Below are 26,820 nucleotides of genomic sequence, written 5' to 3'. Positions count from 1 at the left end.
AATTGTTTTTCAGATGTAAACACCGACAGCAAGCACTTTCCAAAATAGAGAGAAGAACTCTATGGGATAAGTTAATGTAATAATTATAAATAATGTGGCAGAATTAGGTAAGGCCGGGGTTTGAAATTTTGAAATTGCAGCAAGCCACAAGCAATTGGAATGGTATTTACCTTTCGCTAAAAAATGAATATGAATAAAGTATTTAAACTGGAGACAACATTAAATATGGTAAGCAGTTCCTTAATGGACCAGAAATATACAGAGAGCACTTTGAAATGTAATGACAAAGGATCCAAAAATGTACAGAGTAAAAAAAAATTCATTATAGTTAAGAACTATGAACAGCATGCTACCAAGACACTCAACTCTTTCAATATCTGTAACTTAATTACGGGAGAGAGACAAGGGGGAAAAATGGGCAAAAGGTGAAAAGCAGAGAATAAGATAATGACACCGGCCTATGTAACTAACCATTTTAAATAGCCTGAGACTTTGTGAAAGCTTTTAAAGTACTATGGAGTTAAAGGCCAGATGGATCTGAAAAATGTAGCCTTGGTAATTATCTCTGGGCAAAATGAAACTGTAGTAATGAATAGATTCTGCCCAGAGGATAATTGAAAATGAGAGACAGACGTGGACTTGAAAGTATAAAAGGAGGGACACAGAAGAACAAAAATGAGAGTGAAACAGTAACCGTGAAAACTATTTGAAATGAAAATGGCTGAAAAAGAGTTAATATCATATTTCGTTGGCTAAGATGTCAGGGACTGTTAAATGTCCTATTATTTTCTGTGCCAAAAAGAAAGAAAAAGTGCTGTCAATTATAAACAGAAGATGGAATTGATGGTAAGACACATCTTAATGTCAGAGATGTAAAAATCTGGAAAAAAAAAAAAAAGGCATGACTAGAGTCAGGGAAATAGTGTCCTTGACATGAGGAGTTCATATAAGTTCATAAGTCAAACATGCAAAGAACTTGAAGAGACATGAGTGAAGGAATATAAATGGTTAGTAAATGAAAAAAAAATCCAAATATATTAGCCATCAAATAAGTGAAATTAACACATGAAAATATTATTTCGCCTATCAAACTAGCCAACCCTGAGACAATAAATAATACTCAGCACTGATGTGGAGTGTTTAAGGTGAAGATATACATTCTCTACTCAGGGAGTAAGAATGGAAATCTGAACAAACTCTGTGGAGGGAAGTTTTGCTTTATCTTTCCATGTGTGGTGCGAGACATAAAAGAGAGTGAGAGAGCCTTGAATGTGCTCCTTGTCTCTGTGTCTGTCATCCTCTTCCAGAATATCATCTTTAGGAATCCATCAGAAGAGGGACATGACTTATATACAAAGATGTTCGTTAAAATATTATTTAAAATAGTAATCATCAGAAACAATTGTAATGTCAATACTAGGGAAATGAGTAAGTAAAGTGCGATAGATTCATATTCTTGAATATTATTCCATTACGTTTTTAATGACATGGAAAAATATTTTTGGTACAGTGGAAGACCAGATTAAGAACGACACAAAGGGGTGCCTGGGTGGCTCAGTGGGTTAAGCCGCTGCCTTCGGCTCAGGTCATGATCTCAGGGTCCTGAGATCGAGGCCCGCATCGGGCTCTCTGCTCAGCAGGAGCCTGCTTCCCTCTCTCTCTGCCTGCCTCTGTCTGCTTGTGATCTCTCTCTGTCAAATAAATAAATAAAATCTTTAAAAAAAAAAAAAAAAGGAACGACACAAAGGTGCATATGCCCTTCAATTAAATTATTTAAAGAAACATAATTATTGCATATATGGCCTAAAAAAAATAACGTAATTATTGCATACATGGCATATACGGCAGTTGCTTCTATGTGATTTTTCCTCCCGTTTCTTTGCTTTTTTCTATAATTGCTAAGGTTCATCTGTTACGAACAGGTTATATTTTGGTAAGAAAAAAAAAGTGAGAAAAGAGAAACTAGACTTTATTATATTCTCATAAAAATAAATTTTAAAGGGGTTCCTAGTTATGGAACATATCAAAATACTTTCCATCAAAAGAGGGTTGAGTATAAACACTGTTCTCTTAAGTTGCATGTCTTGAAGATGGGCAGAAGAGTGATCTTATGGGGAAACTTACTACATTGTTAGTTGAACTGACTTTGCCTTGTTGGAAAGAAACAATATTCCACTAAGTGTACTGCTTTCTAAAGAATGTTAAGAAATAAATTCTTTACTCTGATCAAATTTTCAATATACAGGTGAAGGACTTACATCTAAAATTGTGTTTTCATGGAGTTTACTAAAGGGAAACTTGACCTCAAGTTGGCTTATTAATTAGGATCATTTTGTTAACAATGCATCTGCATCTGTTGGCTTTGCTGTTTGGTTAATCTGGGAAGATTGGCCATTACTGAGAACATATTCCCTTCTCCTCCACCTAAAATCATTGCAGTTTGATGATGGATATTTAGAGCAACTTGCCATTCATTTTATTCCACAGGGATCCTTAGGACCACATGGACCAAAGGGACCCAGAGGACTTCAGGTAAGTCTGTGTTTGATTAGATTAGATTAGATTAAAATAATAGGATTAGGATCACCAGGGAAGCTCTTAAAACCCACTGTACGGGTTTGCTGTCTCTGATAATTCAATCAGAATGTCTAGGGATTGAAGCCAGGCATCAGTAGTTTTAAAGATTCCCAGGTGATTCCAATGTTTAACAAAGTTTGGCAATCATTGCCCTAATGTTGTGAATAACTAATTCAGGTTCTCCAAAGATAGGTACCAGCAGATGGCTTTACTTAGTAGAGGGATAAAAGTCTAAAAATTTGGGTCTAGGAATACTGATAAATCCAAAGCAATTAAAAACAGGATGTAACTATTTTTGCCTTGCTGCTGTAATATAGTTGGAAGAACTATGCATTTTATTTACATTACAGTATTTATACTGTTCCATCTTTATAAGTACTTAATGCTCGATAACATGGAAAAATTATTTAAGGCATTTATTTAAGTTAAACATATTCCAAGGATTTCGAAAAATAATTTAGATCAGATTTTTTTTTTTTTTTACCCCAGTCTGGGGAGTGGCCTGCTCTAAAGTTTTGATGGGGGAGGGTATGTGTTAATTGCAGTGTTTCAAAAAGTCTACTAAAAATTATAACTTGACCCAAAATTTTCAAGACAGCATCTAGTTAACCATCAACTCCTTTGCTTTGGCCTAGAATTGTCTTGGGGCAGGGCAGTAACTCTGGTTATCCTGGAGTCATTAGAAACTCCAACTTTCAGTTATAAACTGAATTTTTATTTATATTGAATATTAATATTTAAAAATATTTTTTAAAGTATTCATTCAAAATTTTTTGAAAAGAGTGTCCAGTAAGGGTGGCAACACAGAAAGCAAACACCTCGTGAATAAATGTTTGCTCTGAGCTTAAGTACTATTTTAGAAACAGCCTATAAGACATGAGCAATTTTATCTCATTCCACTTCCCAGTCACATGCAACCCCAAGGTAACCAGATCTATAGTCTGACTTCTAACTTCAGCATTCCTAGGGACCCTAATGAACAATTCCTTCCTGGTTGGCTTTCTGTATACAGAACTAATTCTTGGTTTTCACCTTGGAGCAGGGCATTAGTGGACCTCCAGGGGATCCAGGCCCGAAGGGATTTCAAGGCAATAAGGTAATCATGCCCTTTAATTAAAGACAGGCAGAGTTCCTTTCCCCTAGTGAGCTATAGCGGTGTGTGTTTTTATTAAGCAGAAGATAGTGGGCTCTTTGAGGATGTATCTTTGGCAATTAGAATGACCTGTAGGTGTAGACACAGAATTGGGTTCAAGTACATGCAGAAAAGTCAGAAAAAAAAAAGATTTATCTATTATTATTATGTTACTCAAAGGTGCATTTATTAAATACGAGCCATTATTAAGAATCTTTGCAGTATTTCCTTCTTACTCCTGCTTTTTAGTCATTTTATGGTTCACTAGAAACTGAAAAGCAGTAGCAAATAACCAGTTCAAATCACTGTTTTTCCCCATATGTGATGTCAACTTAATATATAGTTTATAAAAGAAGGAAATTTGTAAGGGTCATGCCAACAAAAATCAAGCTTTTAGAAATCTTTACAGGAGTGTGACCTCAACCATCAGTACCGGGCTTGTGATGTCATTCCACAGATAAGCAGGCAAGATAGCAGAAGGGGTTGAGGAAGAGCCAAATAGAACCCAAAGATGGTATGGCTGGAATATTAAACAGATCTAATTATAAGGCTCTGGTTTTTAATGAGGGTGGCCATTAATTTGCTGAAAACAAGGCTTTTTAGTATCTTTTAAACTCTTCTCAGTGCTCAGTAAATTTCATGGATATAGTAAATATCCGATAGTGTTGTTAGTGACCAGAGATCTGTGGAATTTGTGGCAGCAAGAACAGCAGAAGGTGCCCTCCCCAGTGGACACTAGATAGAGCCAGTCTTTTAAGGGGGCTGTCAGATGGAAGCTGTGGGGAGCAGCTGGGCTACGTGAGTGTTCTTTTCCCAGGCCACTTTTAATTGGCAAATTAAAATAGAATGAGCTTCTCAGTGGGAGTGTGCTTAAGCTTCATCTGGGGAAACTGCCTTTTCCAGTCCTTGCCTATGATTAATTCTCTCTGGGGAAAAGAAATGTATCTCTTGAATACTGAGTAGAAGTTTTTATAAAATTACTTTGGCTGTGGTAAGATTCTGAAGCAAGAAAAAAAATATTTTGACAATCAACACTTACTTCTAGGATTCTTTAGTTACCTAAGATGAAAATTTTCATGTTTGTGAAAAAGAGGCTTAAAATCAGGGATCGGGGTTGGAGTTTGCAACAGTGACAGAATTATAGAACGTTTGAGCCACCAGAGATGTTTGAGATCACCCTGGCCCAAAGTTTTCATTTTGGGAAAAGAGAAGTGAAGTCTGGAAATCATGTGGCTGGCCTGGGGCAGAGGCACAATTGGGCTCATCAGCTTTGGAGACCACCCGTGGAGGGCTGGGAGCAAGGCGCTTTGGGAGATGGTTAGTTGCAGTCCATCGAAAGGTGCCATGATTGTTCCTTCTATTCATGTTCCATACAATTACTATTCAGGTTTTCCTTTTAATATAAACTTACTTACTTACTTATTTATTTTTAAGATTTTATTTATTTTTATTTGAGAGCGGGAGGGAGAGAGAGAGCACACAGGGAGAGGAAGAATTAAACTCCTTGCTGAGCAGAGGATCATGAACTGAGCTGAAGGTAGACTCTTAACTGACTGAGCCACCCAGGTGCCCCACATACACTTATTTAAACAAAATTTAGCTTTTAATTCCAACAGTGCATTAGGTCTTAGAATAAATATAGTTGAGTGTTTAGGGGAAGTTACAATTATCTGAGGTGATAACATTTCATGCTTGAAAATTTCATGCTGTCACATCACCCCAAGTATTTGAATACTTTTTATGAATTTTCCAAGGTCTTCTTAAAAAGTTTTTTTTTTTTTAAAATTGTGGTTAAGGGGACCCTAGGATGTCTCAGGTGGTTAAGTGTCCGACTCTTGGTTTCAGCTCAGGTCATGATCTCAGGGTCATGAGATTGAGCCCCAGTAGGGCTCCATGCTCAACCTGGAGTCTGCTTGGGATTCTCTCCCTCTGCCCCTCTCCCTGTTCTGTATGTCAAATAAAATAAATAAATAATATCTAGAAAAAATAAAAACAAATTGTGGTAAAGAATACATAATAGAAAATTACCACTTGGGTTTTAATCACACAATTCACTGCCGGGTGAATGCACAAAGCTCACTGTCAATTGAAAAGATGTCCTTATCTAGAAAATCTTCAAAATGAAGTGGGAATGGCTTTTTCTTTTTCCTTTTAGTAATATTTCTGGTTTAAGGTCACAAATTATGTAGTCTCTTGACACATACTTTAAGACTATTACTAATTTCTACCTTTCTTTGGGTCTGTCAATCAGAGATGCATACTGCATTTATCATTAATTTTTTTTTAATTTTATACATTCATTAGTATATTATCTTAAAAGTCAGAATTCAGGGAATGATTTCATCTTGTGTCTCAGAATGTACTTCTACATCTTGAATATAAAGACTTAATATACTCTTTTTTCCTCAATCTGGAAATAATGTTATGTTTATAATGACATTTCTTTTTATGCATTATCATCTAATTATAAAATGTTTTAAAGAAATTGCTATTATAGGGGTGCTTGGGTGGCTCAGTGGTTTAAAGCCTCTGCCTTCGGCTCAGGTCATGATCTCAGGGTCCTGGGATTGAGCCCTGCATCAGACTCTCTGCTTGGCAGGGAGCCTGCTTCCTCCTCTTTCTCTGCCTGCTTTTCTGCCTACTTGTGCTCTCTGTCTGGCAAATAAATAAATAAAATCTTAAAAAAAAAAAAAAAGAAATTGCTATTATAAATTGTGCAAAAAATTCTCTAAAACCTAGTAATTGTGTATTTTCTAGTGGGCACAGGAGGATTATTTATTTTGAAACTTCTATAATAATCAATAGCATTTATTATGTATTTCCTATGTACAGGTAAATAGTTCTAAATACTCACTTAACATAATACCACCTTTTGAAGCATGACCTAGTCTTATCCCCATGATACAGATTAGCCTACTCAAGGAAAAAGAGGTTAGGCAATGGGTTCTAATCTATATAGTTGATAAAGTATAGAGCCAGGATTCAAGCCCAGCCAGTCTGCTCTTAACCACCACATTATATTTATCTTCTTAGGAATATTGCTGAATCTCCTGAGTATTTGACCTGAGATAAATGCATTTCCTTTGGACAGTTTGAAAATTGCTTCTGTCCCCTTTCTCTTGTACTCTGGCTGGAAACAACAGTCTGTTGAGAGGTGCATTTCTATTTGGTTATAATGTTCATCTGAAAATGCAGGAAGAGAGGATGGGAATTGCATGGGAAAAAGAAACCAGTAATGTGCATTTCACATATTTTGTTTCTTAGGAAACTTTCAAACAGAAAACCTTTAGGCTTGTAACATTTGCAAAGATTCCATAAGAGTCTAGATGGGGCCTGTCTATGTTTTTGAATTTATGAATGGTTTCTCTCATGAGCTACAGTCCTATTCTATTGGTCTAGTAGTTGGGTTTTCTTCATCAAAGCATTTGCAGAAAGGTGGTCAAAGAACAAAAGGAAAAAAATAGCCTGTGATAAATCAAGGAAAAATGTGATGCTGGCCCAGTTTCGCAAATCATTTCTGTCATTAATATTTTCCACATGTAGAATAGCGCCTATTTTGCCCTGAATGACCTTGTTGTCTTAGAAACAAAACATAGATGTTTCTCAGAATGATGCTGTGGCTCTCAGGCCACTTCAGCCTCCCCCATAAAAGAAGGTCATGCAGTGGCACTCACAAGAAGACCATCCCATCAGTCTCTAAAATCAATTAGCATAATAATTACACAAGGGCCTTATTCCTAGGACCAAAGGGAAAATGTGGTAACTCTGGAGAGAGCACAGTGCTCTTTTTGAGGAAAAAATGAGTACCTAAGAACTCTACCGCCAACTTCCAAGGCTATTGTGATGGTTCAGTTGCAATCCCATTTTGTCCCAGAATGGGCCCTCTCATAATGAGAAAAAATGGCTCAAGACTGGTAGGGCTTTCAAATCACAGAGAACAAATTACAAAATTAGTTTTGTACAACTAAACACAGTAGAATGCTGGGTGTGCCCAACCCACATTAGGTAATTTTTGCCATTTCTTGATGTCTTTCTGAGGTTATTTTGGAAGGGTATTTCCTTCTCAGATCTCATGCAGATTGGCTCTTTCCAAGACCCTCTTTGTGCTCCTGGGAAGAGGGCCTGCTCACTGTAGCATGAGCAGAAAATAGCCTGTGACATGTTGGAGTATTCTAGTACTAGAGCTTTAGTGCTAGGGCCAAAGAGCGCTAGGAAATATCCCTGATAGGCTTTCCCAAGTCAAAGTACCACATGTTAATCCTCCAACAATTGGAAAGTCCATGATATTATATTCTGTATTAACTCATCTTAATGAATGAATTACCTTGCTTCTCATAACCTTTTACATTGTTTTACTCCAGGACATTTATATATTTCTGCAGGGCTTTTATCCCCTAAGATTTTTCTTCTTGTACTACAAGCAAGTGTGAGAAATTCAGAGTCCTTTTATGTATGAGACTTTGTCTTAACTCACTTTTACTTCTGAGGTGACAAAACAAACAAACAAACAAAAACAACAACAACAAAATGAACAAACAAAAAACCAACGGAGTAGTAGCACCAGTCCTGTCCAGTTTACTAAATAGATATAATGAGGGTAAATAATCTCCAGTGAATCAAGCTTTGATCCATCCATCCAAAATGAACAAAGGACCTCATATCCATGAATAAATGGGATCCACACTTCAAGAGGAGTGTGGGTACATCAGTTAGACCAATCCATGGCTCTGCACCACACCATGATTCTTGGACCCCTATTCCTCCTTCTCTAACTCTGCCAAGGTTTCACCTAATTTCTTGAGGTTTCCAAGTGCAGTATGTATTTATCATGTAGCTAGTATTCTTCTGAAGAAGTTTAATAAATAAACTTGAAAAAAAATAAAAAAATAAATAAACTTGAAAAAGAGGTCAATTTTAAAAAGAGGGCTGGAAAAAAAATAAAAATAAAAAGAGGGCTGGTTGTCAACCTTTATAATAGCTACTGGGAGAGCCCATGCACATATTTTTGGTAGCTGGTAGTTTCCTGTTAGTTTCTATGCATTATTCCTTTAAACACTGCTAGCCTTCTTTCAGATATGAACCATTGACAGGAGAATTGGACAAATACATGCAGGTCCTTCACTGCTTAAAAACAAAATCCAAGGCAGAAGATCCAGTGACAATGCGGGTCAGGAGCACCACTGTCACATCTGAGAGAAAAAATTATTATATGCAACAAAGAAATATTTGCTGAATGAATGCGTGAATGAGTATTTAAATGGAATGAGTTGTCAACACCTACTGTAGAGAAGTCAAACAGGCAAAAACCTAAAAGAGTCATTTAGTTTGTCATCTTTGAAATTATTAGGAATCTTTAAGGAAGCAGTTTGGATAAGAGAGCTTGGGGAGGTGACAGAGGAGAAGGACACAATAGCTAGGAATTCTGACCATTTTTCCAAGATATTGGGATAATAAAGGGAAAGAGAAAAGTGTTGACGTAACCCATTAAAATCTTCTTGCATTCAATAGCCGAATGTTTTCTTAGACTTCCATTTTTTAAAAAAGGTTTTATTTATTTATTTGAGTTAGAGACAGAGACAGAGAGAGCCCAAGAGGGTGGAGGAGCAGGCAGAGGGAAAAACAGACTCCTTACTGAGGAGGGAGCCCGGCACAGGGCTCAATCCCAGAACCCTGAGATCATGACCCGAGGCGAAGGCAGCCACATCACCAACTGAGCCACCCAGGCGCCCCTATACTTCCACTTTATTTTAAGAGAGGCAAGAAGACTTGGGACTTATTATTTATTTATTTATTTATTTATTTTTACAGTTTCAAATATACAACTTAAGCTCTCATGTTTTCTATAACATCACTATTTTTGCTGGAATAGAATTACCATTAATGAAGATTTAGTAGTTTTAAAAATACATTCTTGTTTTGTTCATTATTTAAATACCTAATTCGACTCAACATTAGTTTCACAACTTTAGAAGGTCAACTCACTAAATGTACCCAATATTTCAGTTATGGTTTGGAAATAGTTCAACACTACAGATATGAACAACTATGAAGAATTTTAAACTTCCTCCTCAAACAAACAGGCTGTGTGGTTTTAGTTCAGCTCTCACACAATTCAGAAATCTAACAATCTCCTGACATCATGATGTTGCTTTCAACCATTAAAAAAAAAAAAAATCATGATTTTAAATAGGATATAATTCTTTTTAACTTGATGGGACGCAAACCAAGTGAAACATACATAGAAATCAACAATTCCTAGTATAGAGAATTAATCAAGGAGAAAAACTTTAAAGTTATGGATCTCTTCACAGAATGACTATTTTTTTGCTTCACTAAAGCATTTTAAGTCGGAGTACTTGAACGTGTCAGTTTTTCCAATTGTCTCAAACCAATGATGGGCCTTCTGGTTCCCTGGGCAGCTAACAACTTTGAACAAGGTTGTGACTGTTCAGTATTGATGCCCTTGTAAAGGGAAGAGTCCCTTTACAATTTTAATTATACATATCTGTTGAATGAAGATTGGAGCCAAGCTGCCAAACTATGTGAATGTTTTCTCTTCGGAGATGTCAAAGTTTAAATGCTATTTCTGTCCTGGGCCTAATTAAAGGGAAAAAAATCATTAGTAATCCAGCAATTGTTGTTGTGGAAAGGGCTTTGACCTACATGCACATCTGCCCACCAGGACTCTAAATGAGCTTATTAACTCATTTGACATGAGAAAACTGATAGTGACAACTTGAACTGGCTGCCAGAACATGTGGGATGTCAGCCAATGGCTTCAAGGCAGATGATTTTCATTCCCAAATCTCTGATGCATATGGTTCTCAGCAGGAGGGGTACACCGCTGTGTGTGTGCGTGTGCACATGCGTGCATACATGCATGTGCACAGAGACTGCCAAGGTAAAAACTCTGATGGATCAAGAAGCCCCAAATGCGGGGAGGAGTCAAGATGGCGGAGAAGTAGCAAGCTGAGACTGCTTCAGCTAGCCGGAGATCAGCTAGATAGCTTATCTAAAGATTGCAAACACCTGAAAATCCATCGGCAGATCGAAGAGAAGAACAGCAATTCTGGAAACAGAAAAACAACCACTTTCTGAAAGGTAGGACCGGCAGAGAAGTGAATCCAAAGCGACGGGAAGATAGACCCCGGGGGGAGGGGCCGGCTCCCGGCAAGCAGCGGAGCAACCGTGCACAAAATCAGGACTTTTAAAAGTCTGTTCCGCTGAGGGACATCGCTCCAGAGGCTAAACCGGGGCGAAGCCCACGCGGGGTCAGCGTGGCCTCAGGTCCCGCAGGGTCATAGAAGGATCGGGGGTGTCTGAGTGTCGCAGAGCTTGCGGGTATTGGAACGGGAAAGCCGGCTACAGAGACAGAGCCGACAGTAAGCTCGCAGCTCCGTGTTACCTTGAACCGGTCGCAGGCTCGGTGAGCTCGGAGCGCGGCCGGAGGTCAGGCAGACGGGAGTAACTGGGCGCTGTTCTCTGAGGGCGCGCTGAGGAGTGGGGCCCTGGGCTCTCAGCTCCTCCGGGCCAGAGACCAGGAGGCCGCCATTTGTATTCCCGTCCTCCGGAACTCTACGGAAAGCGCTCAGGTAACAAAAGCTCCTGAAAGCAAACCCGAGCGGATTACTCACCCTGGCCCCGGGTAAGGGCGGTGTAATTCCGCCTGGGGCAAAGACACTTGAGAATCACTACACCAGGCCCCTCCCCCAGAAGATCAACAAGAAATCCAGCCGAGACCAAGTTCACCTACCAAGGAGTGCGGTTTCAATACCAAGGAGAGCAGCAGAATTCCAGAGGAGGAGAAAGCCAAGCACGGAACTCATGGCTTTTTTCCTGTGATTTTTTTTAGTCTTGCAGTTAATTTAATTTTTTCTTTTTCATTTTTTTTTTTTTTTCTCGCCTTCGGGTAAATTTTTTTTTTTTTTAACTGTTACCTTTTTCTTTTTTAACGATTTTTTACTAGTTTATCTAATATATATATATATATATATATATTTACATTTTTCTTAGGTGTTTTCTTTTTTTAAAAAAATTCTTTTCTTTTCTTTTCTTTTTTTTTTTTTTTTTCTTTTTTCTTTCTTCCTTTTTGAACCTCTTTTTATCCCCTTTCTCCCCACTCACGATTTTGGATCTCTTCTAATTTGGCTAAAGCATATTTTCCTGGGGTTGTTGCCACCCTTTTAGTATTTTACTTGCCCCTTCATTTACTCTTATCTGGACAAAATGACAAGACGCAAAAATTCACCACAAAAAAAAGAACAAGAGGCAGTACCGAAGGCTAGGGACCTAATCAATACAGACATCGGTAATATGTCAGATCTAGAGTTCAGAATGACAATTCTCAAGGTTCTAGCCGGGCTCGAAAAAGGCATGGAAGATATTAGAGAAACCCTCTCGAGAGATATAAAAGCCCTTTCTGGAGAAATAAAAGAACTAAAATCTAACCAAGTTGAAATCAAAAAAGCTATTAATGAGGTGCAATCAAAAATGGAGGCTCTCACTGCTAGGATAAATGAGGCAGAAGAAAGAATTAGTGATATAGAAGACCAAATGACAGAGAATAAAGAAGCTGATCAAAAGAGGGACAAACAGCTACTGGACCACGAGGGGAGAATTCGAGAAATAAGTGACACCATAAGACGAAACAACATTAGAATAATTGGGATTCCAGAAGAAGAAGAAAGTGAGAGGGGAGCAGAAGGTATACTGGAGAGAATTATTGGGGAGAATTTCCCCAATATGGCAAAGGGAACGAGCATCAAAATTCAGGAGGTTCAGAGAATGCCCCTCAAAATCAATAAGAATAGGCCCACACCCCGTCACCTAATAGTAAAATTTACAAGTCTCAATGACAAAGAGAAAATCCTGAAAGCAGCCCGGGAAAAGAAGTCTGTAACATACAATGGTAAAAATATTAGATTGGCAGCTGACTTATCCACAGAGACCTGGCAGGCCAGAAAGAGCTGGCATGATATTTTCAGAGCACTAAACGAGAAAAACATGCAGCCAAGAATACTATATCCAGCTAGGCTATCATTGAAAATAGAAGGAGAGATTAAAAGCTTCCAGGACAAACAACAACTGAAAGAATTTGCAAATACCAAACCAGCTCTACAGGAAATATTGAAAGGGGTCCTCTAAGCAAAGAGAGAGCCTACAAGTGGTAGATCAGAAAGGAACAGAGACCATATACAGTAACAGTCACCTTACAGGCAATACAATGGCACTAAATTCATATCTCTCAATACTTACCCTGAATGTGAATGGGCTAAATGCCCCTGTCAAAAGACACAGGGTATCAGAATGGATAAAAAAACAAAACCCATCTATATGTTGCCTCCAAGAAACACATTTTAAGCCCGAAGACACCTCCAGATTTAAAGTGAGGGGGTGGAAAAGAATTTACCATGCTAATGGACATCAGAAGAAAGCAGGAGTGGCAATCCTTATATCAGATCAATTAGATTTTAAGCCAAAGACTATAATAAGAGATGAGGAAGGACACTATATCATACTCAAAGGGTCTGTCCAACAAGAAGATTTAACAATTTTAAATATCTATGCCCCCAATGTGGGAGCAGCCAACTATATAAACCAATTAATAACAAAATCAAAGAAACACATCAACAATAATACAATAATAGTAGGGGACTTTAACACTCCCCTCACTGAAATGGACAGGTCATCCAAGCAAAAGATCAGCAAGGAAATAAAGGCCTTAAACGACACACTGGACCAGATGGATATCACAGATATATTCAGAACATTTCATCCCAAAGCAACAGAATACACATTCTTCTCTAGTGCACATGGAACATTCTCCAGAATAGATCACATCCTCGGTCCTAAATCAGGACTCAACCGGTATCAAAAGATTGGGATCATTCCCTGCATATTTTCAGACCACAATGCTCTAAAGCTAGAACTCAACCACAAAAGGAAGTTTGGAAAGAACCCAAATACATGGAGACTAAACAGTATCCTTCTAAAGAATGAATGGGTCAACCGGGAAATTAAAGAAGAATTGAAAAAAATCATGGAAACAAATGATAATGAAAATACAACGGTTCAAAATCTGTGGGACACAACAAAGGCAGTCCTGAGAGGAAAATATATAGCGGTACAAGCCTTTCTCAAGAAACAAGAAAGGTCTCAGGTACACAACCTAACCCTACACCTAAAGGAGCTGGAGAAAGAACAAGAAAGAAACCCTAAGCCCAGCAGGAGAAGAGAAATCATAAAGATCAGAGCAGAAATCAATGAAATAGAAACCAAAAAAACAATAGAACAAATCAACGAAACTAGGAGCTGGTTCTTTGAAAGAATTAATAAAATTGATAAACCCCTGGCCCGACTTATCAAAAAGAAAAGAGAAAGGACCCAAATAAATAAAATCATGAATGAAAGAGGAGAGATCACAACTAACACCAAAGAAATACAAACTATTATAAGAACATACTATGAGCAACTCTACGGCAATAAATTTGACAATCTGGAAGAAATGGATGCATTCCTAGAAACATATAAACTACCACAACTGAACCAGGAAGAAATAGAAAGCCTGAACAGACCCATAACCAGTAAGGAGATTGAAACAGTCATTAAAAATCTCCAAACAAACAAAAGCCCAGGGCCAGACGGCTTCCCGGGGGAATTCTACCAAACATTTAAAGAAGAACTAATTCCTATTCTCCTGAAACTGTTCCAAAAAATAGAAATGGAAGGAAAACTTCCAAACTCATTTTATGAAGCCAGCATCACCTTGATCCCAAAACCAGACAAGGATCCCACCAAAAAAGAGAGCTATAGACCGATATCCTTGATGAACACAGATGCAAAAATACTCAACAAAATACTAGCCAATAGGATTCAACAGTACATTAAAAAGATTATTCACCACGACCAAGTGGGATTTATTCCAGGGCTGCAAGGTTGGTTCAACATCCGCAAATCAGTCAATGTGATACAACACATCAATAAAAGAAAGAACAAGAACCATATGATACTCTCAATAGATGCTGAAAAAGCATTTGACAAAGTACAACATCCCTTCCTGATCAAAACTCTTCAAAGTGTAGGGATAGAGGGCACATACCTCAATATCATCAAAGCCATCTATGAAAAACCCACCGCAAATATCATTCTCAATGGAGAAACACTGAAAGCTTTTCCGCTAAGGTCAGGAACACGGCAGGGATGTCCATTATCACCACTGCTATTCAACATCGTACTAGAGGTCCTAGCCTCAGCAATCAGACAACAAAAGGAAATTAAAGGCATCCAAATCGGCAAAGAAGAAGTCAAATTATCACTCTTCGCAGATGATATGATACTATATGTGGAAAACCCAAAAGACTCCACTCCAAAACTGCTAGAACTTATACAGGAATTCAGTAAAGTGTCAGGATATAAAATCAATGCACAGAAATCAGTTGCATTTCTCTACACCAACAGCAAGACAGAAGAAAGAGATATTAAGGAGTCAATCCCATTTACAATTGCATCCAAAACCATAAGATACCTAGGAATAAACCTAACCAAAGAGACACAGAATCTATACTCAGAAAACTATAAAGTACTCATGAAAGAAATTGAGGAAGACACAAAGAAATGGAAAAATGTTCCATGCTCCTGGATTGGAAGAATAAATATTGTGAAAATGTCTATGCTACCTAAAGCAATCTACACATTTAATGCAATTCCTATCAAAGTACCATCCATCTTTTTCAAAGAAATGGAACAAATAATGCTAAAATTTATATGGAACCAGAAAAGACCTCGAATAGCCAAAGGGATATTGAAAAAGAAAGCCAACGTTGGTGGCATCACAATTCCGGACTTCAAGCTCTATTACAAAGCTGTCATCATCAAGACAGCATGGTACTGGCACAAAAACAGACACATAGATCAATGGAACAGAATAGAGAGCCCAGAAATAGACCCTCAACTCTATGGTCAACTAATATTCGACAAAGCAGGAAAGAATGTCCAATGGAAAAAAGACAGCCTTTTCAATAAATGGTGCTGGGAAAATTGGACAGCCACATGCAGAAAAATGAAATTGGACCATTCCCTTACACCACACACGAAAATAGACTCAAAATGGATGAAGGACCTCAATGTGCGAAAGGAATCCATCAAAATCCTTGAGGAGAACACGGGCAGCAACCTCTTCGACCTCTGCCGCAGCAACATCTTCCTAGGAACAACGCAAAAGGCAAGGGAAGCAAGGGAAAAAATGAACTACTGGGATTTCATCAAGATCAAAAGCTTTTGCACAGCAAAGGAAACAGTTAACAAAATCAAAAGACAACTGACAGAATGGGAGAAGATATTTGCAAACGACATATCAGATAAAGGACTAGTGTCCAGAATCTATAAAGAACTTAGCAAACTCAACACCCAAAGAACAAATAATCCAATCAAGAAATGGGCAGAGGACATGAACAGACATTTCTGCAAAGAAGACATCCAGATGGCGAACAGACACATGAAAAAGTGCTCCATATCACTCGGCATCAGGGAAATACAAATCAAAACCACAATGAGATATCACCTCACACCAGTCAGAATGGCTAAAATCAACAAGTCAGGAAATGACAGATGCTGGCGAGGATGCGGAGAAAGGGGAACCCTCCTACACTGTTGGTGGGAATGCAAGCTGGTGCAGCCACTCTGGAAAACAGCATGGAGGTTCCTCAAAATGTTGAAAACAGAACTGCCCTATGACCCAGCAATTGCACTATTGGGTATTTACCCTAAAGATACAAATGTAGTGATCTAAAGGGACACATGCACCCGAATGTTTATAGCAGCAATGTCCACAATAGCCAAACTATGGAAAGAACCTAGATGTCCATCAACAGATGAATGGATCAAGAAGATGTGGTATATATACACAATGGAATACTATGCAGCCATCAAAAGAAATGAAATCTTGCCATTTGCGACAACATGGATGGAACTAGAGTGTATCATGCTTAGCGAAATAAGTCAAGCAGAGAAAGACAACTATCATATGATCTCCCTGATATGAGGAAGTGGTGATGCAACATGGAGGCTTAAGTGGGTAGAAGAAGAATAAATGAAACAAGATGGGATTGGGAGGGAGACAAACCATAAGTGACTCTTAATCTCACAAAACAAACTGAGGGTTGCCGGGGGGAGGGGGTTTGGGAGAAGGGGTTGGGATTATGGACATTGGGGAGGGCATGTGATTTGGTGAGTGCTGTGAAGTGTGTAAACCTGGTGATTCACAGACCTGTACCCCTGGGGATAAAAATATATATTTATAAAAAATAAAAAAATTATTAAAAAAAAAAAAAAAAAAAAAAAAAAAAAGAAGCCCCAAATGCTGCTAACGTAAAGGTGCTGAGTCTAACCCACATGCCCAGTCAAGCTGGGCACTAACATGGAACTGAATCAGTTACTGCAGGGTCTTCAGAGGGATGTCAGAATTTAAAAAAAAAAAATCACATGAATGTCCCCAATTCAAGTAAATTGCAAAAGCATCGCAATAGAGAATATTAAGTTTATTCCAAGGGTAAGGCTTTTTTATTGCGATAAAAGTCCAAGGAGTATCCACCCGAGCTGAGATTCTTAAAAACTCTCCTGATGGGCTGCTAAGCAGTCCTTCCTTTTAGGGACAATGACACACAGTTCCTTAGATTTTATTATATATGAAGTATGACTTTCCTAATAGGTTGACCATATGAATATCATTTTTATGGTTGATCATGGTTGAATACTATCAACTTCATGTGGTTTAATCTAATAGCAATCAAGAAAATGAGTTGAGTTATTAAAATCTGGTATAATACTACAATTTTCATTACAATTTCACCTAGTTCCAGCTAAGACTGTATCTTGGCCATACTCAAATCATTCCGCACCTATCCTTCAAATCTTATTTTAAGCAGCATGCTCATCCACCGTTTTCCTCCATTTGGAAAGTATGAGAATATTTGTCACAAGACTTAAAATATTAAAGTTGGTGCTACACTTTATTTGGGAAGGAATAAAAAAAGAAGTTCCTAAAGTGCCTTTCTAATGTTAAAACCCCAAAGTGTGATTACATTGTTCATAATTGTATTATTCAAGAAGAGGTAAATTCTGTCCTCAAAAAATTCAGAGTCTTGGACAACCATTCATTACTTGTTATCTTAGGGCAAGGAAAGATGTTGACTTTGGTTAGAGCTGATGCCCGGAATAAGCCATGCTGTGTTCTCCTAGCTGACTTCCCATACAGTGTAACCTTAAGAATTTTTATTCCTTCAGTTGAAAAGAAAATATTTAATTTTATTTGGGTAAGTTTGTAGGAGACACTGTGTGTAATAGGTACTTGATATCACTATGTAATTTATATATAGCTACTTTTGGTTGAAAACCAAACTAAATCAGAGGGAACTCCAAAGGAGCATCTCCAGGTTCCCAACCCCCTCAGCTGAGAACTGCTTTGTTTCCAATTTCCTCCAGCAGCTAGCATGGTACCAGCTCCCAAGCTGCTGCTCAGTATGTGTTTGCTGCCTGAATGGTGGAGGGAATGTTATCAATTACCTAAGTATTGACAGTGCAAAACTAAGCAAAGTCACAGGACATCCTCCCAACAATCTAGGGGAAGTTGTAATTATAACGAATATTTAGAAAAAGAGGGAAATGGTGCTATCAATACCTCTAGGATAGGAATTTCACCTGATTGGAGAGGCCCTCTCTGAAGCTGTGCTGCTTGAAATAAGATTTGAAGGATGAGTAAGAGTTGACCAGGAAAAAAGGAAGGTAAGAACACCTCCATATAGATAGAATAGCATGTGTTATGACCATATGACAGAAGGGAGACTAGCAAGTACAAGGAACTGAACAAAGGTTAATGCTGCTACAGTGGTGAGTGAAGAAGCAACTAGTTACAGAAGGGACTGGAAAGCCCATGGGACCACACCATGCAGGGGCTCACAAGTCATAAAGAGCTCTGTCTTTCCCCCAGGAGCAAAGGGAAGGTCCTTGAATGGTTTCACTTGGATAAAAGATAAAACTAATATTAAGGGTTGCCTGGTTGGCTCAGTCATTTAAGCGTCTGTCTTTGGCTCAGGTATGACCTCAGGATCCTGGGATTGAGCCCTGCATCAGGAATAAAAAAAAAGAAGTTACTAAAGTGTCTTTCTAATGTTAAGACCCCAAAGTGTGATTACATTGTTTATAATTGTATTATTCAAGAAGAGGTAAATTCTGTCCCTGCTCAGCAGCGGAGGCTGCTTCTCTCTCTCCCCACTGCTCAGGCTCTCTCTCTCTGGCTCTCTCTCTCTCTGTCATATAAATAAATAAAATATTTGTAAAAAATTTTTAAAAACTTAAATTAAAAGATTGCATTGGCAGCAATGGGAGGAATAAATTAAAGCGTGCTATGATGGATGTGTGTAGCGTACTAAAGACTTTGTTGTAGTCTGAACAATAGGTGGTCTTACTTTGAGATCTTACTTAATTACTCTTTAGTCTTGAAGAGGCATGTTAGAGGACTAAAGAGGTAGATGGATTTGAGAGAGATTTAGAAGACATATGGAAAAGCGGTGGCGATGCATTACACATGGTGGGTAAGGGAGTGAGAGGTGTCAAGAATGATTCCTTCTGGCTTGACTCATGGAGGGATTGTGCTCTTCACTGAGACAGAATGCTGGAAGGTGATCAGGTCTGTGAGGGGAAGAGGAGGAGTTTGTCTTTGGAGATGATGAGTTCCTTTTGAAATTCTCTTTCCTGACTTCTATCACACTATTTTTGGAGTTCCCATTTCTTTTTCTCAGGCACTCTCTTCCTCAACTCCCCACAGGACATTTCTGTGGTCTTCCACTCCCACCCCACTTAATTGTTGGTACTCTCCATGGTTCTGACCTGAGCCTCTGGCCTCCTCAAACACTATTTAATACAGTAGCCACATGTGGTTACTGAGTCCTTGAAGTGTGGCTGGTCTAAATGGAAATGTGCTATAATTGTTAAATACACAAAGGATTTCAAAGACATGTGTTAAATGATAAATAAAATCACTAATAAGATTTTTATATTGGTTATATGCTGAAATGATAATATTTTGGATATATTGAGTTAAATAAAATGTTATTACTTCCTTAATGTGGATAGAAAATTTAAAATTACATATGTGGCTCACTGTATATTTCTAGTGGACAGTGCTACTCTAGACAGTGACCCTATTGTTGCCTTATTTTTGTCCATTTGAGCCCACAGAGCTGCTTATTGTCCCCATAACTTTTCATATCATTTTATGCCTCATACTCTTTCATTTTCCTGAACTTCTGTTCCTCTTCTTTTCTATCAGATTAGATATGATTCCTACTTTTTTTTTGTTCAGAGCAAATATCTCCTCTGCTATACGAAATTTTTCAATTCCTTAAGGTAGAATTAAACATTTGTGCCTCATAGTCTTACATTCTCCCTTAATATCTTTATCATAGCTAATTCACATGCTCATATTTACCTCTATATTGATTTGTCTTTCCAGCCAGATTGTATATGTCTACAAAGTGCAGGTGTAATCTGATTTATGCCAATAATTATGTAACTGGGTACTCAGTACCAGGGTGGTGCTCAATGAAAGTCTGGTGAATAACAATTGAATCTATACATATTAAACAGCTATCATGTGATTAGTTATGACTTAGATGTTTTATAGACAATATCTCACATGCTCTCAGCAGCCCTGCAAGGTAGATATAATTATCCTCATTTTGCATATGGGGGTCTTGCAGAACTCAAACTGTTAGTAAATTATAGAGCCAGGATTCAACTAGATTGAATGGGAAAAAAGCCATTTTTTCCCCCTGTGATTCCATTCATGGTGAAAAATGGATTAAAAAGTGATGGTTAATATCCCACACCATAAAATAAGGAAATAAACCCATTTCCTAAGATTATTAGAAGATTGAGTGACATAATATACACAAAGTGACAGGGCAGTGTTTGGAAATATTAAGTTTTATTAAACATTGGTTTCCTTCGATGTTAAGGCCCATAGCACAAACATCCTTAATTTCTGAGGAAATGGTGGTTTTCCTAACCTCCTCAATATCCCTACCTATGCTTACACTCATATAGAGGTCATGAGAAACAAACCCCCTCCAGGGCTATCCACTTTAACTCAGTCCTCTTTGGATATGCTTCTGATGGTTAAAGAAAGTGAAGTAGAAGAAATAACAAGTAACACTGGGACCATTCAACCTCTCTCTGTGTGTTTGTACTTACTGGTGAAGGTTGGGGTATGAATAATGGGCAATGTGGCCTTGGTGAACGTCTAGAAAATCATTGTGAGTAGAGTGTGATTCTTCTCTTCCTGTTCTGTCTTACCAAGTGATGGTATGTTACAAGCAGGATCACTTCCTTTATCACCTGGGGAATCTTTGTAGGAAAGGGAAGGGAGAAGTCTGAATGGGATAAAGATTAATTGTAGGCCAATGCTGGTCTGTAGGTCTTATATTGAGATGCTAAGCTCCTGAGAAAGAAATTTAAACAACTGAAAGGTGAAGATATGTTGCTACTGAGCTGTGCTAAGGTAGGGAAAGTGATCCCTTTATAACCCTTAGATCCCTATACCTTCTCTAAAAAAGCAGTATTGAAAAATTGCTCCATGGCTATTGGTGCTTGACCAAAGGTAAAGGAAGCTCATGGGCTTAAGAGCAAGACAGTTGCTTCTCCTACTGATTTTGCTGATTAACATATTTCAAGTTAACAAAAGAACCAGTTCCTTGTCCATATTTAGAGGAAAAGTTCTCACCAACCTGTGTTCTTGTTTGTTTTAGATCAAGCATACAGAAAAGTACTAAGTAGGGCAGAGCTTCCACTACTTAAAAAACTCAAACTCTCCTCCAAATATATACTATGTATATATAATATAATATAATATAATATAATATAATATAATATAATACTTAAAAGCCTCTGATCCATTACAGAACCAAACTAATATAAAAGGGACAGGGAATGAATACAATAAGGAACTTAAGGCTTTGTGTTATTATTATTTTAATGGTGTGTTTTATCTCTTAAACCGGTCCTTTGAGATTAGGGGTGATGTCGTGAACTTCTCTGTATTTATTTCATTACTGGTCACAGAGTAGTGCTTGGTGTTCCTTGAGCGAGGGAAACAGTCACCCACACACAATATAACTGACAAGACTGTGGCACAGGAAATTATAAGGAAAAGTTTCTTTGAAGTGAAAATTTGGAATCTGAATTAGGAAACTAAATATTCTCTAGCACTTAAACTTTGAGATCAAGAAAACAGCTTCACATTTGGGAGAATCTTTATGTCTGATATTATTTGTGGAGAAAGTCCATGGCCAAGAACATGTGAAAAAAAAGAAGAGCAACTATCTGGCTGCTCCAGAAAATTTAACATACATAGAAAAATAAGTACAACTTTGAATTTTATTTTTTTTTAATTTTTATTTATTTTTTTTAAAGATTTTATTTATTTATTTGACAGAGAGAGATTACCTGTAGGCAGAGAGGCAGGCAGAGAGAAAGAGGAGGAAGCAGGCTCCCTGCTGAGCAGAGAGCCCGATGCGGGGCTTGATCCCAGGACCCTGGGATCATGACCTGAGCTGAAGGCAGTGGCTTAATCCACTGAGCCACCCAGGCGCCCCACAACTTTGAATTTTAAAAAGAAAATTCAAGTTGATTTATCTACCAGATTGACTTACACTTAAAAGAATGAACTGAAGGTAACTTTAGATCCAATTCACCCAAGTGCCAAGGTGTCCTAAACTCATAATCAAGTGATTTTGAGACAGGTTTTCTTTGTTATAATTTTGAGCCTGGGCACATCTTTTGGTGAGCTGATTTGACTCTGACCCTTCTCTTTCCCTTCTGTAACTGAATAAAGTCCACAGACTTCCTTAAAGTAATGCCCTTACCATATCAATAGGACATTACTAAGAGTCCTCTTCAAAATCACAAGCCTCCAGGGAAAACTGAGGCTTTACCATTGGTGAAAATCCTTTTGTTCCCCTCAATCTGGAGAAGGTTTGTCTCAACTTATCTCATTTTACTGTTGATTAATATAAGGATGAAGAGAAATCTCTAAGTTGGATGAAAGTTTAAATACCAAGGATTCATTAACTCAAATAAGAGAGTATTCAGAAATCTTCCTTCACATAAATTAGAGGTATGTGTGTACATAAAGAACTAGAAGGAAATGCACCAGAAATTAGTAGTAGTTATAGATAGATCATTTAAAATTTTCTCTGTGTACATGTTTTTCAATATATGGCAAATTTTCTGTAATGAAGGTATATTATTTTGGTAAACAGAAAAATTTAAAAAAAAAAAGAAACTGTAATCAATAATCACTCTCGTTTCTCCTATCAACATGCCACATGACTGGAAATTTGAGAAACCTGCCATGTACCTGTGGGTGATATTGAGGTGTGAGTTTGGGCAGGCCACATACCCTCTCTGGGACTCAGGTTCCTCACCTATGAAATGTAGAAGTTTGAGTGCTTCCGTCTCATTTATTTCTGTGATGCTTGAATTCTAGGATGGGCCTGCCACGTAGCAGACTATTAATTGAAAATACTTCTGGATTCTTGTAACTGATATCTTCATTAATTGTGGCTTATGCCACAATTAATGTTGTTTAGTAAACAGAAGACTTGAAGGTAGGTAGCTCGATGAGGTTTTGTTTGATTAAGTTCAGTGAGGTATCTCGGAGCTACGACATTTCAGAATCTTTTTCTGCATAGTCCTCTTCAATGGTTGGCAGTCATCTGAGAGACTGTTATCTCGTGGTTGCAAGATAGCTATCATATCTCCAACTAACAAAGAAGAGACAGAGGTAAAACTTTCTCTTTGCACTGAATAACGTCCCCATATCTCATTTGTTGGAACTGAGCCACAAGGCCAACCAGTGGCAAAGGAAAGGAGATTCTAGACTTGCATGGAACCAATTATCATTCATCCTACAGCCCTGAGTGTAAAGACTACCTTTCTATTGATGTGAACAGCTCAGGTTTCTAATAGCAGGAAAAGAAAGAGGAGAGGGGATGGTCATTGGGTAGGTAACAAAGGTGTCTGTCAGAAGCACATAATAAAGACTTGTTGAGCAAACAAGTGAGGGCAGGATCCTAAAACTTTTGTTTTTGTGGGCTTCTTTCTCCATAAAACAATGTTAAAAATTGTGTATTACTACTGAGTTGGCAGAAAGACAAATTTGATCCAGACTGGATTCATTGTTATATATTTTTTTAAAAATTTTTTATTCTGATTTTAAACATTAATATGGAAACATTTTCATGGACCCTAGATATTGTGCCCACTGTGTGCAGTGGTTAATTCAATCCTGGGTCTATAATGTCCTCCCAGCTGGATTGTAAGCAATTTGAGGGCCGTGACTATGTCCTAGATTTCACTGTTGCCCTCAAAGCTCCTACAGCATCACTATACATCTAAGAGCTGTTGAACAAATACTGTTGAGTTGACCTAATGCATAACTGTTTCTTCCTCCAGGGTGAACCAGGTCCCCCTGGTCCTTATGGTCCTCCAGGAGCCCCTGGTGTTGGACAGCAAGGAATTAAGGTAACAATTCTTGTCTTTTCCCCCATTGATGAGTACTGAATTTATTGCGGGGACTGGGGAAGCTGTGATGTGAACTCTGCTCAGCTTTGCCCTCTAGAGGCAAGGAGGCTGCCTATAGAAGGTATTTACAGTCTGGGGTGGTTGGCTTGGACACTGGGGCAGTTACCACAAGAATAATCAATGTTTTTTTTTTTATTTGATGAAAATGAAAAATTTGTCTTGCCTCCAAATGCCCACCCTCTCGCCAACATACATCTAGTTCTGTTGAGTTTTCATGGAATTTAAATGTTAAATTTAAATGCAAAATGCAAATGCAAAAGTGATATTGGGATGTGATATATCTTAACATATGAACTATCACCTGTTCATGTTAAAGAAGCAGAGAGGGGGCAGAAACCAGAAAGATATAACACTGAATAGGTACGTGTTGATAGAAAGGTTTGTAGGGAACTAGAAAGTGCAACGACACCCAACACCCCGGAGTGCTCTGGGTGTATCATGCAGGATGTCACAGAGTGTAAGTGCTTACTTTAAATGGGTTTTCTACATCATTGGGACAGTAAGACTTTGGTGCAGGACTAAGACAGCAGTAAAAAAAAGGCTATTCTGGTATCATCAAGTATCACTCATGGATAGAGCTGAAACAATAAGCATGATGAGACTCCAGGGAAGGTGGAGTCGTATTGGCAGAGCAATTGGACAAAGATTCTGAAGGAGATGAAGGGTGAAACGGAACTGAAAGGAGGGGTAAAATGGAACAGGAAAGGTGGCAATCCGGGACGGTGGTGAGAGGAGCAGGGAGCAGCACAAGCTTGGTTAGCGTGGTCCTCTCAGTGAACTCAAAGGAATCCAATGCAGTCCAGCCTTGCAATCGCTACACACACAATAGTTTCTGAAAGCTAAAATTGGTGTATTGCCCTTACACAAGAAGGGATGATGAGCATTTTATAGTAATATGTTCACTTAAATTCAAGCTATTTCTCCTCTTCCAGAATTTTTTTTATCTTTATGAATGTGAAAAGCTTGAGTATTTTAGAATATATCTTTGTTGAAATCTCCAGAGTATCTTGTGCTATGTATATACTTAATCTAAAAACTCAAACTTTCATTTGATTATTTCTTTCTCTTAGGGGGAAAGAGGTCAGGAAGGAAGAACAGGGGCTCCAGGACCGATTGGCATTGGGGAGCCAGGCCAGCCAGTAAGTAGCAAGAAACTTTAGATGGAATAAAAAGGACAAATATAGTTCTTATGTGCCCTTTGCGCTTAGACTAAATGGTTAAATTAAGCCCATGTTGCATCTTTTGGGATAACAAAAGACAATAATTATGCAAGGACCAGATCCAAGTGTTATTTTTCATAACACTTGAAATAGAAACCGCCCCCGACAAACACATGATATGTACAACTGGCTGTCTCTTACTGAAATCTCCTACAAGATTAATCAGCTTGTCCAAGAAGAAAAGAGATCTCATGTGTCAAAATCTCCTGGGGGGGGTGGGTAGGAGAACTGATTTAGGTCTAAGGTCTATACTTTGTACCAACTTTCCTGGAGCCATGAGAAAATCATCGAGAATAAGGACGTTGCTCATTACCTAGCTTATGAGTATACTCTCAAACTAGGACTGATGAAGGTAGACAGGTAATACCTGTGTTATTTGCAGCTTCTAGCCTATGTAGCTGTGAAGTTCACTATTTTTGCAGAAGAGAATGAAAGTGTTTCTGTCAAAAGAGATCTGGAGAAGAAATGAATAAAACATGACTATCCTAGTATAGAAATGCTCTTAACTTTTCAAGTAATCATTACTCTCCCAGAAAAGAACAGTAAGTTACTCATGGAGATACATAAAAACAACTGGATTGGATCAGAAGAATTAATATTGTTAAAATGTCCATACTACCTGAAACAATCTACAGATTCTATGGAATTCCTATCAAAATTCCAATGGCATTTTTCATGGGAACAGAACAAACAACCTTAAAATTTGTATAGAGCCACAAAAAACATGAATACCCAAAGCAACCTTGAGAAAGGGGAACAAAAGTGGAGGTGTCATGCTTCCTGATTTCTAAATATACTACAAAGCTATAGCAATCAGAAGAGTATTGTATTGGCACAAAAACAGACACAGACCAGTGGAACAGAGAGCCCAGAAGTAAACTCATACATGTATTGTCAATTAATTTACAACAAAGAAGCCAAGAATATACAATGGGGAAAGGAGAGTCTTACTTTCATAAATGGTGTTGGGTAAACTGGACCACTATCTTATGCTATATACAAAAATTAACTCAAAATAGATTTGAGTCTTGAATGTAAGACCTGAAACTATTCTTTCTTAAAAGAAAACTTAAGCAGTAAGCTCCTTGATATAGGTCTTAGCAATGATGTCTTAAATACCCAAAGTAAAAGGAATAAAATAAAAAATAAACAAGTTGGGACTACATCAAACTAAAAAGCTTCTGCACATCAAAGAAAACCCTCAATAAAATAGAAAGGCAATCTACTGAATGGTAGAAAATATTTTTAAATCAT

At 38.0% G+C, this 26,820-nt stretch overlaps 1 protein-coding gene across 1 annotated transcript in view; it reads left to right on the top strand.

Annotated features, from left to right (window-relative positions):
- The window catches only part of COL28A1 (collagen type XXVIII alpha 1 chain), a 171,076-nt gene that overhangs the window by 27,463 nt on the left and 116,793 nt on the right, over window positions 1-26,820 (top strand). Inside the window, exons 10-13 of the mRNA XM_059171208.1 lie at window positions 2,488-2,532; window positions 3,620-3,673; window positions 24,218-24,286; window positions 25,417-25,485. Coding sequence (XP_059027191.1) covers window positions 2,488-2,532; window positions 3,620-3,673; window positions 24,218-24,286; window positions 25,417-25,485 — 237 coding nt within the window. The remainder of the gene's footprint in view (window positions 1-2,487; window positions 2,533-3,619; window positions 3,674-24,217; window positions 24,287-25,416; window positions 25,486-26,820) is intronic.

This window comes from Mustela lutreola, chromosome 4 (assembly GCF_030435805.1).
Source record: "Mustela lutreola isolate mMusLut2 chromosome 4, mMusLut2.pri, whole genome shotgun sequence".
Taxonomy (NCBI): Eukaryota; Metazoa; Chordata; class Mammalia; order Carnivora; family Mustelidae; genus Mustela; species Mustela lutreola.
This window is presented reverse-complemented; position numbering and strand designations above follow the sequence as displayed.